Here is a 17,158-nt window from a genome sequence, read left to right on the forward strand (position 1 = left end):
ATACTTGAAAAGACACAATTCCAACTCAGTACTTTGCCTTCTGGGATAGGTGTTAAAAAGGAGTAAAAAATCTCCTGTCACACACTAAACTCTCCTCCTTTTCAGATTGTCTTTCTTCTAGAAGCTCTGGCTTCTGCGAAGTTTGAGACATTTCATTATGAAAAACAATCCTGAAGTTCTATTTTTATTTATAGTTTCATGTTTAACATTCTTACCACAATCTTCCTCGTAACGTTGGAAACTGTTCTCAAATTCCGCCTTCATGTCTACAGCTGATTCCAGTGAGTATGTTACAGCAGTTGTGGAGTATGTTCATTGCTGTGATGGTGCTGTGGTCTTTGTTGTTACAGTGTGCAGACTGTTCGCACCAAGGAGGAGAAGGAAGTTCTGGAACATTTCGCAGGAGTTGTAAGTTGAAATAGGATGTTCATAATATGAGATGTGAACAAGACAAGGCCTTGTTGCCACATCTCTGAAAGACACTGAATATGGCAACACATGAACAGGGCCCAGGTAGACCTCAGGGCGATCTTAGTGCTACCATGATCAAAACTCCCACACTTTGCATTGACTTACAATAGTCATTGTGCTAAGGTCGCTTTGTACAAGTGGACCCTTGTCTTTATATTAGCGATTTCACTTTTAAAAGATTTTCAAAGTTTGCATTATGTGAAAGATAAAGGCTTCAAACAAAGTAATTAAGAGAGCCAGATTTGTTCTGTTCTTTTATGTTGGTTGAGTTTATTCTTGTATCAGGAGTGAAATGTTCCTAGTCCACATAGTGAAAACATGAATAATCTCGTGGAAACCCTGAAAATTATGCTCTTCAGGATAGTGCTAACATTAGAACCATCTCTGTAGTCTCATGGATATGGTGTCTGACCGGAGAGTGAAAGGTTGCTGGTTTCGATCCCCAGCCTCGTCATACCAAAAGATGTTTAAAGATGGTTGTTGCCCTGTTCACTTGCTATCCCTTGTATCCCTACTATCCCTGTGTATGGACATGAGCTAGCTACAACTTAGATATTGGTACAGATCACCTGAAGAAATGTGTGTTTCTTTTACAGTTTACAATGATGAGCCCTATCACCTTCAAGGAAATTTTCTCCTCAGTCATTGAGGTAAGCTTTGATTGGTTGCTTTGTCTGATGGGGCACTTCTTGCTTCAGTCTTCACACCCACCCAAAAGACGTTAAAAGATGGTACTTGTTGTTACCCTGTCTGGCGCTCGGCATTAAGGGGCTAAAACAGAGACTGGTCGGCTCGGAGTCAGTATACTGTGTCTGAGTGGGGTACTCATGTTAAACTGCGGCATCAGTCCGGACTAGTACAAGCAGCCACTTAAACACACACACGTACATGCACGTCGCTATATAAGTGCAATAATCTTGGACGCGACGTTGAACACCATTTCAACTCACCTTCAGACCCAAACATGACAGTATCTGGTAGTGTTACTTATTGAACCAATTAGGAGGTAAGTGTACTGTGTTTTGAAAGTCGAGGTCTATATGGAATAATGTATTACTCTGAAAAGAGATTGACCTGTATTAACTTGTTGTTTTTGTCCAGGGAGTAATTTTATGGCTCAGGATGGTCGTATGAATTCTGCACCAATAAAATTATTCTGTTTTCAGAAGAAATATTGCTGTCATTTGTAAGCGCAAATAGTCTGTTGGATGTGGCCTAACTATGTGCCTCTGTTTCAGTACATGGTAGAAAGGATTCACAACAACTACGCCCTACAGGTACGTGCAACAAGCAATCAGCAGCCTGGGAACCATACAAGGGCATATACCGTATTCGACATAATAGGCGCCCAGGGCGCTCTCAAAATTAGAAATAGGGGCTCTTATTAGAATATTATTTTGGTGAAAAAAACAGTTGAAAGATAAATTTTGTGGTTTATGCTGACAGCCTGAAATGTTTATATACGACATATATGTTTCCAGAATTTAATTGCCCATAATTAAGAGTTGCATCTTTGGGCACACCAGAAACCTGTGGCCATGTGTTCGAATCGTGGATAAACCTGATTGTGTCTCAGGGTTTGTCAGCACCATACCCGTGCTTGTTACCTGTGAATATCCAGATGCATGTCATCATATCCCAATTGGGTGGATAAATGCTCATGATATCAATCACTGGATTGTCTGGTCCAGACTTGATTATTTACAGACTGCCATCATATAGCTGGAATATTGCTGAGTGCGGCGTTAAACAACAAACAAACAAACCTGTGCTCGTGGGTTTCATCAAAGTGGTAAACGTCTAAGACCTGTATCACTTTGGGCTTTCCTCCCACATCAAACTGGAATACTGTTCAAAGTGGCGTTAAACCCAATTCCCCCCTTTGTGGAGAACTCATTGACAGCAATGTGTGTCCTCCTTGAAGTATGTAAGACATTTAGACTAGATGCAGACAGTCATGTATTATTGTTAACTCATTTCCAGCAACCTTTGCTTGTCTTAAAAAATGACTAAATGGTTTGGTTGATTGCGTATCATTATGCCCCGATGGTGTGGGGTGTTGTTAAATAACAATCACTGCTTTGTCTGGTCCAGACTTTATTATTTGCAGGCCATGAATTTTCAAAGGATGTATCTGCATCAGGGCTTCCTCCGACAGTAAGCTTATATTCAATGATATAACTGGAATACGGTTCCAAGCGGCGTCAAGCCTAACTCACTCACTCTGAAGTCTGCACATATAATAGTTTATTTGTTGTTATTTTCAGATTGTTGCCAACTCTTTCTTGGCAAATCTGCAGACGTCAGCAACATTTGCAACCATTCTTGTGGAGTACCTGCTTGCCAGACTGGAGGATATGGGCTGTGAGTAATCAGACTATTCACATACAACTTCTTACTGTCATTAAAAATCATGTTCATGTTGTCAAATGTGAACATTTCAACTTATGAATATATACTGGAAGTCAACTATCGTCCCAGTATATACTGTTACTGTGTGTCTTGTATTGTTGTCATATCATAGTAACAACTGTGGACATGTGGCAATATCATTTGTGGAAGTTTCATCAATTAAATAGGGCTGGGACGGGTAACTGGGGTACTCAGGCTGGGTGGGTACTGAGTAGGATCCAGGTACCCACATGCCTACCTCGACCTGTGTCTAGTCACGTGATATATTGTTTCATGACGAAAAGTATCTAGAACACTACAAGTCACTTATATTGGCATTTCTTTCTGACAATGCACGCATAGCTTCTGACTTTTATATGTTTGAATAAAGTTAAAGCTTCAGTCAACTTCAGTGTATACGTGACCAGATCATTTTATATTGTCTCTAAATACTTTTTGTCAGAGCTCCTTTCAAACCATTCTCAATCGGACATTTTGTACTCATCCCTTGGGACCTACAGCGGGTACCCGGGAAAGGTCGGGTAATGCGTTGGCTACCCGGGTGGTCAATTTTGACTCATCCCAGCCCTACAATCATGACAATTAAAACCCAACTTTCTCACCCAAGAGACAGTAACTCATTTGTGATGTTCGGACGTGCAAGTAATGCAAGCAACATTATTTTATTTCAGCCAACATGGAGCGTTCCAACCTGTACCTGAAACTGTTCAAGCTCGTGTTTGGCTCTGTGTCTCTGTTTGCTGCAGAAAATGAACAGATGTTGAAGGTATCAAATCTCTTTTCCTCATCCATCCAGCCTCTGTTGCCCAGTGTCACCTTGTTATTGTGACTGCCATCATCATCTAGTGGTAGAGCGTCTGCCTGGAGAGTGTAAAGTCGAGGGTTTGACCAGCCGCGTCATACTGAAAGACGTTATATGATGGTACTTGTTGTTACCCTGCCTAGCGCTCAGAGTCAGTACACTGTGTCTAAGTGGGGTATTCATGTTAAACTGCAGCATGGAATCTCAGTGGGCTAACACCACAAACTCAGCATCAGCCCAGACTAGTACAAGCAGCCACACTCTCTCTCACACGTGCATGCATGTCGCAATATAAGTGAAATAATCTTGGACGCAATGTTAAACCCCATTTCAGTTTAACATGTTGAAGCTTGTTGCTATGAAGTGATGGATGTGACACTTGATGTGTGTTTCCCTTCCTTGTCCAGCCTCATCTGCACACCATCGTCAACCAGTCTATGGAACTGGCCATGAGCGCCAAGGAGCCATACAACTACTTCCTGTTGCTGAGAGCGCTGTTCCGCTCCATCGGTGGCGGCAGTCACGACCTGCTGTACCAAGAGTTCCTTCCCTTGCTCCCCAACCTCCTTCAAGGTAAGCCATGGCGCAGGAGGAAGTCTGTGTTTCTGATTGAAGCATGTCAATTCCTCACATGTATTCAAAGCCTCTTTTTGGCATCTTTCACCATAATATCCCTGGAATATAGAATAGCTGCATTAGAGTCATGGTTCCTGATTGTTAGATTTAGGCTAGGGATTTATCGAGGGTTGCAGGCAAGTTGGTAAAGACTTCAAAATTGGGATTTTTTAAAGTCATTTTCCTAAATTCAGTGCAATTTCAACATTGCATTGTGTGCAATAATTTAAAAGTAATCATTAAGCTTCTACCTCATTATTGAACTTCCAGTCAGCTCTACAAAGCCAAAACATGAATTTTAACTTCAAGGTAAGCCATGGTGCAGGAGGAAGTCAGTGATCGGGATAGAATTGTGGTTTCTGATTGGTAGATTAAGGTCAGGGATTTATGTTGGGTGCCCTTGGAGGCAAATTAGGAATATTTCAAAATTGGGATTGTTTGTAGTTATTTTCCTAAACTGAGTCCAATTTTAACATTGCACCCTAACATTGCATTGTGTATGATAATTTAAGACTTAGCATTAGGCTTCTTCCTCTCACTGATCCTGCTACCAGAGAAGTACAACTCATACAAAGCCATAACATGAATTTTAACTTGAATTTGAAGTTATTAATTGCAAATTAGGAATTTGACTGACAATTCCTGCAGACTTGGGGTTGAACATCAGCCTCTGAGCATGTCCAGTTAAATCCCTGAAGGCATGTGATTCCCTGCATGTATTATAAGCCTCCTTATGTCATCTTCCACTGTGGTATTTGTTGATAATAGAAGAGATACTTTTGAATCATTGGCTTCGATGCCAAATCTTGGAATCTTCCTTCCTACCATTTTGTGGGCGGTCGGGTAGCCTAGTGGTTCGTCACGCCGAAAACCCCGGATCGATTCCCGACATAGGTACAATGTGTGAAACCCATTTCTGGTGTCCCCCACCGTGATGTTGCTGGAATATTGCTTACCATACTCACTCACTCACTCACTCACTCACTCACTCACTCACTCACTCACTCACTCACTCCACTCACTCACTCACTTACTCACTCACTCACTCACTCACTCCTACCATTTTGTGTACATTTCCAGGCTTGAACAGCCTGCAGAGTGGCCTTCACCGGCAGCACATGAAGGATCTGTTTGTGGAGCTGTGTCTCACAGTCCCGGTCCGCCTCTCCTCCCTGCTGCCGTACCTGCCCATGTTGATGGACCCTCTGGTGTCTGCCCTCAACGGCTCACAGACCCTCGTCAGTCAGGTAAGCCAAAGTCGAACGTTTTACTAATCCGGGTAAAGATAAATTATCCTTGTAATGTTAAAACAATGGGAAAATTTGGGAATTTGTACTAGTCTGCAGAAATTTGTACAAGCCCCAGGCTAGCGGGCTAGTGTTAATTTCTATCCCTGTCAGCGCACAGTCAGGTAAGCTTGCAGACCCTCGTCAGTAATTTTGAAGTGGGGCAATATTCTATCCACATGCATCTCGGCAAACATTAATTTCAAAATCAGTATATTTGATACAAATCAATGCCAATAATATTTTCAGTTGGAGAAATTCATCTGATTTTAACTTATATCTCTGTGTAGGGTTTGCGTACTCTGGAGCTGTGTGTTGACAACCTGCAACCGGACTTCCTGTACGATCACATCCAGCCCGTCCGAGCAGAACTCATGCAGGTATGTGACATGACACCTCATCAATACTGTATCAAGGAGGTAACAAGTGGCCTAGACGTCCTAGGCACAGCAGTAAGCTGTACAGAGTTGTGTCCCTTAGACGTGTTAAAAACCCTTGAACTTGGGTATGAATCCCAGATTTGTCCTGTTTTGTTTCTTGTTTTGTCCCAGCACTATACTTGTGCTTGTGGTTTGACCAAAGTTGTAAACGTGTAATACCTCCATCACACCTAGCTTTCCAGAAGCTGACCTGCCGTATGACAAATACTGTTCTAAATGGCACAACACCTCGCTCGCTCGCTCACTCACTCACTCACTCACTCACTCACTCACTCACTCTGAAGAGTAGCTCCAAGTATTGCTGCTCGGTGGTATAAGGAGCGATATCTTAACATACAGAGTTGTGTCCCTTAGCTGTGATCGGATCCTCTGATCATAGGTGTGATCCCACATTAAGCTGACACGCCGTGATATAACTGGAATACTGTTAAAAGCGGCGTTAAACACAACTCACTCACTCACTCACTCATAGGTGTGAATCTAGGACTTGCCCTGATTAAGATCCTTCGTGTGTCAGAACCATGTCATAGGGTTTGACCAAAAGGGTAAAGTTATTTATGTCTTTGTTCCCACATTTAACTGACATACTGTGATATTTGTGGAACAATGTTTAAAGGGGATTGTTCCCTCCCTGTCTGTTTTCATTTATCGAAAGCAGGAAACTGACTTATCTCTTGATACATTCTGAATTCAGGCTCTGTGGCGGACTCTACGCAACCCTCAAGACAACATAGCTCACGTGGCGTTCCGCGTCCTCGGCAAGTTCGGAGGCGGCAATAGAAAGATGCTGAGAGAACCACAGCGGGTATGTTGTGCAACATTGTTACATGTTGTGTTGATAGGAAGTATGATAAACAAACATTTATCTCACTATGTAAGTTGGGACAGCTAGGTAGGCTTGTGTTTGGTTTGTTCACCCAGATTTATATGCGGCCCAAATATTGCTAATGGTAGTGTAAAGCAACAGACATGCGTGACATGTTGTAGAGATGCATGTTTCATTGTAGTTGATGTCTGTTTCACTGTAGTTGTTTTCTGTGTGGGGGCAGTCGGGTAGCCTAGTGGTTAAAGCGTTCGCTCGTCACGCCGAAGACACGAGTTTGATTCCTGACTTGGGTACAATGTGTGAAGCCCATTTCTGGTGTCCCTCGCCGTGATATTGCTGGATTATTGCTAAAAGCGGCGTAAAACCATACTCACTCAATCCCTGTTTTCTGTGGTTACAGCTGCAGTACAACGACAAGGAGACGGTGGGTCCCTGTATCAACATACACTTCCAGGACACCAAGACGCCCATCACGCTGCCTGTCGAGAAGGTACCATATTGTTGTGCTGTCAGGGGATACCATCAGACGATGTCCCACTGTTATGTTGTTGCTTGTATAAGCCATCCACAGTGTTTGTGATATAAGTTCGGGGATCCCTAGGGGATTTATTAAGGGTGGGGTGGTGGGGTTGGTCTCAGGACTTTATTATATTTTGCTCAATCACCCACACACCCACCCCATCCTGCCCCACCCCACCCCACCCCACCCCACCCCATCTAATCATCCCCCCTCCCCGATACATGTATCATTTTGTAATGCAACCACCCCACCCCCTCCCAAACACACAGACCCACACCACCCTGTAATCATGTTAATAAATGACCAGTTCCTAGATTCCAATGCTATCAGAGAACATCTCAAGCATCCAGGACACCTCTTAATTTCAAACGATGGTTCCCCAAACCAGAAAAATGTTCCAAATGTAGCTAATGTTTGTGTGTTTCTTGTTTGTTCTTTTAAGGAAGTCATAATGCATTATGATTTCAAGACAGATCTTCGTTCACATTTGAAGTTATGAAATGTGTTGTTGATGCTTCTGTGTAGCCCAGTGATGTACGTACGTTGTGTTACAGGCTATAGATACAGCTCTGACAGCACTGAAGAGCAGCTCAACAGATGCTTTTAGTCGCAAACAGGCGTGGGAGTTGATCAAGTGTTTCCTGGTGTCTGTCATGAACCTGGAGGATGACAAGCAGACCCTCACCCACCTCTTCACCCACACAAGGTTTGTTTGTTTGTTTGTTTGTTTGTTTGTTTGTTTGTTTGTTTGTTTGTTTAACGCCACACTCAGCAATATTCCAGCTAAATGTAAATAATCGAGTCTGGACCAGACAATCCAGTGATTGATATCACGAGCATCGATCCATGCAATTTGGATACGATGACATGCATCAGCGATCTTCATGGGTTCCCACATCAGGTACACAGTCTGGTTGCAGTACAGGAGGGTATGAGTGTAAGTTGGGTGTAACGCCACTTTGAACATTATTTCAGTTATATCATGGTGTTTCAGTTTATCCTTTTGACAAACCAGGATCATAACAATGAGCAGATCCTTGAGCAACTAAGGGATACGACTCTTCACAACGAATTCTGGCACCAGAGATGGCACTGTCTCCTTCCATGTAGGAAGCATCCTTGTTGAAACCTTGCCTCCTGGATTGAGGGATTGCCTCCGTGGTCTTGTGGTAGAGTGTCTGCCCGGAGAACGGAAGGTCTGGGGTTCCATCCCCAGACGCGTCATACCATAAGACGTTAAAAGATGGTACTTGTTGTTACCCTGTGCTCGGCATTAAGGGGCTAAAACAAGGACTGGTTGGCTTGGAGTCAGTATACTGTGTCTGAGTGGGGTATTCATGTTAGTGAGCTAGCACTATAGTCCGGACTAGTGCAAGCAGCCACACACACAGACACGTGCATGCACGTCGTTATATAAGTGCAATTATCTTGGACGCGACGTTAAACCCAGTTTCACCTCACCTAGAATTCAGCTTCCTGAAAACATAGCTGTTCGTAAGTATCAAAGAGCTATTCTATCAATATCTTTTCACAATCTATAACACTCAATCCAAAATGTAACTCCGGAATTCTAGCCTAGTTCGTCAAGGGTGGAAACTAGACTTTTATAGTCAGTTAACCCCCTTGCCTTGGGAAGATGATCAAAAAGTTGACTGCCATAGAAATGTGTGTGATGTGTTCCAGCTTCACGGAGAAGGAGATATCCACCACCACAGGGCCGCTGTACAAGAACCCTGACTCTCACTCCAGGAAGGTCCATGAGCAGGCACTCACTGGCATGTTCGGTGAGTTCCCAGGGTGCAATGTTACAACCTCCTGTCAATAAGTATTGCTAATATTTCAGGTTATCAGGTTTGGTTTGGTTTGTTTGTTGTTTAACGCTGCACTCAGCAATATTCCAGCTATATGACGGTGGTCTGTAAATAATTGAGACTGGACCAGACAATCCAGGGACCAATATCATGAGCATCGATCCACACAATTGGGATCGATGACATGCATCAACCAAGTCAGCGAGCCTGACCACCCGATCCCATTAGTCGCCTTTTACGACAAGCATACTTGCTCAGTTATCAGGACCTGTATGGTTGGTCAAACATTCAAAGTGCATTCGTTGAATATTCCCCTGATGGAATGACAATATTAACTTAAATCAGCGACTTCATGTGAATGGAACCTGATGAACTTCTTCCTGATCCTGTCTGTGGATTTTATGCAATGACACAAAGACAATGACTTCTGTACTCAGTCTAATCCAGTAGCTACAGATTTAAGTGAGCATTGTTATAGAACGAGATACTTTTTACCTAATTTACATAAGAATTCCTTTGTTTTATCACAAATTATAATCTGTGGTTACCATGGTTACAGTGGCAGCGGCCATCAAGGAGCTGCGACAGACTGCGCTCCCCTTCATGGCGTGCATGGTGCGGCACTACACGATGATCGCCATCTCCCAGCAGTGCGGGCCCTTCCCCGTGGGCGACAAGCAGAACAAGCTGCAGGGGATGGACACCCAGATCCTCATCGACGCGCTGGCCGTCATCATGGGGCATGAGGAGAAGGAACTGTGTAAGCCGGGGAACCTCGCCCTCGTGCTCATCCTGGAGACCGCCACCACCATCCTCGGCAGCAAGGAACGGGTACGTGCACCATGGCTTTGTGGAGGTTGTTTCATTGTTGAAGGTCTCTTTTGGAATTCTGTGTCTCGTTCCATTAAACGATCTTAGCACTAAGATGATTGTCACTCCCATACTTTACCATAGGCTTACGGTAGTCGTAGCGCTAAGACCGCCTCCACAATCCTTGACAGCAGTGAGGGGGTACATGCACCATGGCTTTTTGGGGGGTTGTTGTTTCAGTGTTGAATGTCCCCTTTGGGATTCTGGGCCTCGTTCCATAAAGCGATCTTAGCGCTAAGGCGATCGGAACTCAGATACTTTACCATAGGCTTACGGTAGTCGTAGCGCTAAGATCGCTTTGTGGAACGGGTCCCTTGTTGGAATAATAACTTATGCTTGTCAGGTGAGGTGGACACATGGATTGGTAGGTCAGGCTCTGTGTCATTGCTCTATGGTGTGGAGTGGAATGTTCTTCGTGGTTGGTTTGTTGTTTAATGCCGCACTCAGCAATATTCAAGCTATATGACGGCGGTCTGTAAATAATCGGGTCTTGACCAGACAATCGAGTGATTAATATCATGAGCATCGCTCCACGCAATTGGGATCGATGACATGCGTCAACCAAGTCAGCGAGCCTAACCACCTGATCCCGTTAGTCACCTTTTACGACAAGCAGAGTTGCTTTTTACGGTAAGCATGGGTTGCTGAAGACCTATTCTACCCCGGATTGCAGAATCTTCACGGGTCTCTTCATTAGAGTAATCACTGGTTGTTCTTCCAGGCCTGCCACCTGCCCCTGTTCGAGTACCTCGTGGACAGGATGTGTTCTCTCTGCTATGACCGGGCCTGGTATGCCAAATATGGAGGGTGAGTAGAATGTGGACATTTCAGCAAGGGGATATTTTACCATGATCACGTGAAAACAAGTACAGTAAGTCAAGATCTGGTAATGTCATATTATCCAATGGAAATAAACAAAAATAGTTTTGTCATTGGTAATTTTTATTCCCAAGAATCAATCTGTAAGTGTAAGCTGTTATTGTGCATCTTATGACCTTCTGTCGTACGATGACATTCCTCTAACCGTCTAGCCTACATAGTGCCTATGTTGTGATTCAACATTACATAAGCATATGTAACTTCACTTGAACATGAGTGGTCGGGTAGCCTAGTGGTTAAAGCATTCGTTCTTCACGCTGAAGACCCGGGTTCGATTCCCAACATGGGTACAATGTGTGGAGCCCGATTATGGTGTCCCCCGCCGTGATATTGCTGGAATATTGCTAAATGTGGCGTAAAACCATACTCCCTCACTCACTCTCACTTGAACATCTGAAACTAATCCTTTCTTTAGCATATTGAAAAGCAATTGATAAACTTTCATTATCACACTAGTGAGTTTGTAGTTAGCCTTGCCATGTTGTCTGTTGCCTAGCTGCCTGGCCATCAAGTTCCTGTGCGACTCCATGGCACTGAGATGGGTGCTGGAGCACCAGTTCCTGTTCCTCAAGGCCCTACTGTTTGTCATGATGGATCTCACGGGGGAGGTGAGTTGGCCTGGAGTTGGCCTGGAGTTGGAGTGGAGCGGCTGTTATCATCCCTCACCACTGTCTGTGACCAATACCTTGAAGCTGCCACAATTTGCTGTGCAGAGTTGCTTCCCTTAGGCGTACCAGAAACCTGTGATTGTGGTTTCAAATCCAAATTTGCTCTATGATTATGTGCACTTGGGTTTCACATAGTGAACGAGGTTTAAGACCTTCGTCACTTTGGGATTTACCCACACTAGCTGACATGGCGTGATATATGTGGAATAGTGTTCAAAGCGGCTTTATGTATCATCAGGTGACTCGAAACATTCCACAAGTGCTAACACATGTAAACATAGCTGAAGTTCTGTGTTGTAGCGTCATGCGTCAGCCCGTTATACCACTGCTGATAAATATTTATAAAGTTATAAACATCGTCGGCCATAAATCACTTTGGGTTTTTCTTCAACACTTAGGTTACTTGCCATGATATTGCTGACAGACTGTTCTAAGTGGCATTAAACCCATGTCACTGAACCTAGATTTCTTCTGGGTGACATGGGGGCACAGGTGGCCAAGTCGTCTAAGGTGCAGCGATTCGCTATGCAGAGTTGCGTCCTTTTGGCACACCAGAAACCTATGATTCTGGGTTCGAATCCCGGCTCACCCCAATTATGTTTCTAGGTTTGTCTGCACCATACCCATGCTCGTGGGTTTCACGAAAGTGGTAAACGTCTGATCACCTGCATCACTTCGGGCTTTCCTCCCACATTAAGACACCGTGATATAACTGGAATACTGTTAAAAGCGGCGTTAAACCTAACTCACTCACTCACTCTGGGTGACACTGGTCCTGGTTATCTCCCTTGTATTTACCATCTCCCATCATGCCTCAGGTGTCTTCGGGAGCTGTAGACAGAGCCAAGTCGAACCTGGAGAAGATGTTGATCCTCTGTGCAAAGGATATCGAGCCTGACCAGAAAACCGATGAGCTGATTGCTGCCCAAAAGAAGTCCTTCCATGAAGTTACTCATGAGCTGGTGCGACAGGTGACATCGCCCAACACGCTGGTTAGAGAACAGGTGGGTAAACCCCTTCCCTTTGTCTTCAAACAATCTCTGTCTTCAACAGTTCTGTTGTTGTCAATCTTCAGACTGCATTATTTAGGAATATTAAAGACACTGCCCAATTCATACACACAAATGCTGTTATTTCAGTTTTGACATTTTGTAAAACCTTGTTTAACTCTTTCAACACCAGTCAACCAGAAGTGTTTACTGCTGGGACACCGAGTTCCCAGAGACTCTTGTGTGATAGATGAAGCCAACATTTATCAAAGAAAATACCTGCTTGTAAAATATATTTGCTACTATATGTTATACACCATTTGAAAGGTCTGATCCTATGGTTTATAAATATGAAAGTTATGTTTTTCACATTATTTAAAATAATGCATTTAGAAGTTATTTAAGTTTGTTGTAAATAAAAAATGTAAGCTAACACGTTGTTAACGTCCAGATTAAGGACCAAGGAAGCAAAAACTTGACTATTTTCTGCAAATATAAGATTTCATAAAATGCACTTACCTATTTCTGTTTTATTTTCATTGTTTACGTGATTGAAAATCATTTTAAAAAGAATTATAAACAGTATCTATATCATCACCCATTTCACGATAACAGCGGCTGTCCGCTCAGTAACATGAAGAAATACCCCCGTTTTCGAGGCTTCGTATGAAAAGCACATTCGTCGAAGAATGGCATATGACACATTGCTGGAAAGCTTATTCCTTCATCTACATGCTCGTAACATCGCCTGGTTTTTTTTTTAGTTATAACAAGTGATTTCATTGGATTAAAATTGGTTTCTAGTGACGCTTTCTTGCTGAAATCTGCAACAAGTTTCGTGATTGGTCTATTTTGAGCACGTGACCTAAGGCAGCCAATCAGATGACAGCTGTGATCCCAAGCTCGTGTTTGATAAATTTCACAAGTTGGCGAAAGATTTTTGTTAAATCGTAATCTTCTGAACGTTTTAAGCAGGAAATTACGATATATATTAAAAATATGGAACTTCGTGAATGTATCGTGCTAGGTTACGAGCTGTGACAAAGATTTTTCATGCATATATTTTTGCATTAAACATCGTGTCCGAGCCGAGAATTCGAGGCGACGACAGCCGAGATGTCATTTGACTTACATTATGCGCGATCTCACGAAAAGATGGAAATAATAACTTAGATGTAAGTTTGATTACTTTTATATATTTTTTTGTTGATTTCATTTATTACTTTGTATAATATATTTAAAGATTTGTTTGAAACGTCTTTATTTTGCTCTTTGACATGTTCGATGTGGACCCGTTGTCGAAATGTGTGTCCGAGAATTTTATTTTCAATAACATCGAGGGAAATAGTGAATAATTTTTTAATTTATCGATAAAAAATGATAAATTGAAATGGAATACGTATTTCAGACATTGAGAAATGTGATAGATTTAATAAATGAATGATATCACTGGTAGGTCCATAAAAATATATACTGTTTTGATGTGACTACGGCTTGGCCGGATAACCGGCCTACGGTGTCTGGGGACTCGATGCTTCTTGGCCGGATAACCGGCCTGCGGTGTTGAAAGAGTTAAATGAAGTACTAACAACCTGTAAAAAAAATCATGATGAAACCCCATTGGTCCAGACAGTGCCATTTCTACTGAAATTGTCTGGATTAACAAATTCCCAGATTAACAAATCATAGGACCTATAAATGTCCCTTAACGCAGATTGATGTTATCAATGGTAAGCATCCAGAAGACAGGGTTTCTTGGTGGCCAGGGTTTCCCAATTTGCCAGGGTTTAACTGCATCATGTTGTCTGTAGTTGAAGGTTATCAAAGGGATAACTTCAGACCTGTGGACCAGTACATTTAACTGTCTTCAACAATTTATTGAGATTAGGTGAGATGAAATGGGGTTAATTTCGAATTCAAGATTTTTGCACTTATACAGTGATGTAAATACTTGTGCCAGTCTGGGTTAGTGTCTGTTTTATAGTGCTATCCCACTGAGATACCATGCCACAGTTTTACATGGATACCCGACTCGGACACAGTATACTGATTCCAAGCGCCAGGCAGGGTATCATCAAGTACCATTTTTTAACGTCTTTTGGTACGAAACCCCAACTATTCGCTCTCCAGGTGGACATTCTACCACTAGACCTCAGAGGCGGTCGCAATAGCATGGTGAGATAACACACTGGGCAATAGAGTATACTGACTCCGAGTCGTCCAGTCCGTCTTTTATCCCCTTAATGCCAAACACCTGGGTAAAGCTGGGTAAAGACAAGTACACGCTTTCAGCTTTGTCTGGGGATGAAACTACTGACCTTTCTCACTCCTGGCCGGGATATATTGAGTTCATGACATTTGGGTGTTTTACTGTTTACCAATTCCTGTTTGCTTGGAGTCACTGCCTACTTAAACCACTGTGCTCAGTGGATGTCCAAACCTGGTGTAATACAGCTGGTCAGTTGGAAGAGTAACTGTTGTTTCCTTACAGGCTATGCACTCTCTTGGAGCACTGGCGAAGACGACGGGTCGGTCAATCACAGACATCATGGAGCCTCACAGAGAAGTGCTGCAAGACATGATCCCTCCCAAGAAACACCTGCTGCGTCACCAGCCCCTAATAGCTCAGATAGGACTCATGGTGAGTTTAGAAACACCTGCTACGTCACCTGCCTCTTATAGCTGAGATAGGACTCACGGTGAGTTTAGAAACACCTGCTGCGTCACCTGCCTCAAATAGCTCAAATAGGACTCACGGTGAGTTTAGAATCATCTGCTGCGTCACCAGCCTCTAATAGCTCAGATAGGACTCATGGTGAGTTTAGAAACACCTGCTGCGTCACCAGCCCCTAATAGATCAGATAGGACTCAGGGTGAGTTAAGAAACACCTGCTGCGTCACCAGCCCCTAATAGATCAGATAGGACTCAGGGTGAGTTTAGAAACACCTGCTGCGTCACCTGCCTCTCATAGCTCAGATAGGACTCAGGGTGAGTTTAGAAAAACCTGCTGCGTCTTCAACCCCTCATAGCTCAGACAGCCCTCATGGTCAGGTTAGAAACGCTTGTTGTGTCAATTTGATGTATGTTTGACTACTGTGTGTTTCAGGAGGGAAATACCTTCTGTACGACGCTGGAACCAAGGCTGTTCACCATGGACATCAATATACAGGAACACAATGTGTTCTTCAGTGAGGTCAGTACCTGCATCCTGTACATGGTTCCAGGTTAGAATAGACCAAACAACCTTGTCAACTTAGTGGATCAGATAGTCAGGTTCACTCTGTCTCATTGTACCCCAATAGATCAACTGATTCGATCAATCACTAGTGTGCACATGTCTTGTCCATTATTTCCAGGAGCGGTCGGGTAGCCTAGTGGTTAAAGCGTTCGCTCATCACACTGAAGACCCGGGGTTCGATTCCCCACATGGGTGCAATGTGTGAAGCCCATTTCTGGTGTCTCCTGCAGTGATATTGCTGGAATATTGCTAAAAGCGGCGTAAAACCATACTCACTCACTCACTTACTGATTCGATCAATCACTAGTGTGCACATGTCTGGTCCATTATTTCCAGGAGTGGTCGGGTAGCCTAGTGGTTAAAGCGTTCGCTCGTCACGCTGAAGACCCGTGTTCGATTCCCGACATGGGTACAATGTGTGAAGCCCATTTCTGGTGTCCCACGCAGTGATGTTGCTGGAATATTGCTAAAAGCAGCGTAAAACCATACTCACTCACTCATTATCTACAGGCTGTGATCTAGCTAGAATTTTTGTTTTCTGCATCGTCAGTCAGCAAGCGAACAAATATCTTTCAATTTGTGGAAATCCTCCTCTCCATGTTTCAGCTGCAGAGCTTGTGCGAGGCGGATGATGCTATCCTCGTCAAACTGCCCTGTTACAAGAACGTAACGAACCTTGTACCGCTGAAGAAAAGCGCCCTGAGTAAGTAGGAAAACTACTTTAGCATCAGTGTAACCAAGGCAACAGATTTATGTTTGTTATTTAATGTGTTCAATATGTTGGTCAATTTCTTTTAAATGATTGAATTAATATTCTGAATAGTTTAAAGTGAAATTATGGGTCTAAAAGTCTTTCTAAAGTAAATACTTATGACAGTAAGGAATTATAAAAACAGAAATGAGTGATCCCAAGAGGACTGCCTGACACAGATATATTGCTGGCTGTGGAGGACCCAGAGTGTTGGATATGATGCTGCTCAGGATTAGGACCTCGATGAGATGTGCAAAATCCTAATACCGTTGTATTATTGAGAAATGACAAATTCACCAGTATTCAAGGGATGTGTGTAACAGGACTCGGATGTTGCTTTTCTACACATCACCACAGACTGCCATGATATGGCTCGAATTGTGCTGAATGTGACATTAAATGATCAGGCATAATGATGTGATTATTTCTTACCAGGAGCACTTGCGGCCTGTCACTACATCCCAAGCAGGCGAGACAAGATCTTCGCGATCCTGTACAAGGCTCTCAACAGCACCAACAGCGAGCTGCAGGAAGCTGCCCATGACTGCATGAAGAAGGTACAGGGCTCACACAGCCGTT

The 17,158-nt window shown here is 43.3% G+C and overlaps 1 protein-coding gene across 1 annotated transcript in view; it reads left to right on the top strand.

Annotated features, from left to right (window-relative positions):
- The window catches only part of LOC139464907 (transformation/transcription domain-associated protein-like), an 83,651-nt gene that overhangs the window by 18,331 nt on the left and 48,162 nt on the right, over positions 1–17,158 (top strand). Inside the window, exons 17-36 of the mRNA XM_071246498.1 lie at positions 351–408; positions 1,068–1,121; positions 1,710–1,748; positions 2,739–2,835; positions 3,555–3,649; positions 4,093–4,258; positions 5,381–5,547; positions 5,877–5,966; positions 6,721–6,831; positions 7,253–7,342; positions 7,927–8,078; positions 9,056–9,156; positions 9,743–10,014; positions 10,775–10,860; positions 11,429–11,540; positions 12,419–12,604; positions 15,081–15,230; positions 15,697–15,783; positions 16,435–16,531; positions 17,015–17,136. Coding sequence (XP_071102599.1) covers positions 351–408; positions 1,068–1,121; positions 1,710–1,748; positions 2,739–2,835; positions 3,555–3,649; positions 4,093–4,258; positions 5,381–5,547; positions 5,877–5,966; positions 6,721–6,831; positions 7,253–7,342; positions 7,927–8,078; positions 9,056–9,156; positions 9,743–10,014; positions 10,775–10,860; positions 11,429–11,540; positions 12,419–12,604; positions 15,081–15,230; positions 15,697–15,783; positions 16,435–16,531; positions 17,015–17,136 — 2,332 coding nt within the window. The remainder of the gene's footprint in view (positions 1–350; positions 409–1,067; positions 1,122–1,709; positions 1,749–2,738; positions 2,836–3,554; positions 3,650–4,092; positions 4,259–5,380; positions 5,548–5,876; positions 5,967–6,720; positions 6,832–7,252; positions 7,343–7,926; positions 8,079–9,055; positions 9,157–9,742; positions 10,015–10,774; positions 10,861–11,428; positions 11,541–12,418; positions 12,605–15,080; positions 15,231–15,696; positions 15,784–16,434; positions 16,532–17,014; positions 17,137–17,158) is intronic.

This window comes from Haliotis cracherodii, unplaced genomic scaffold (assembly GCF_022045235.1).
Source record: "Haliotis cracherodii isolate W230 unplaced genomic scaffold, xgHalCrac1.p SCAF_17, whole genome shotgun sequence".
In the NCBI taxonomy this organism is placed as follows: Eukaryota; Metazoa; Mollusca; class Gastropoda; order Lepetellida; family Haliotidae; genus Haliotis; species Haliotis cracherodii.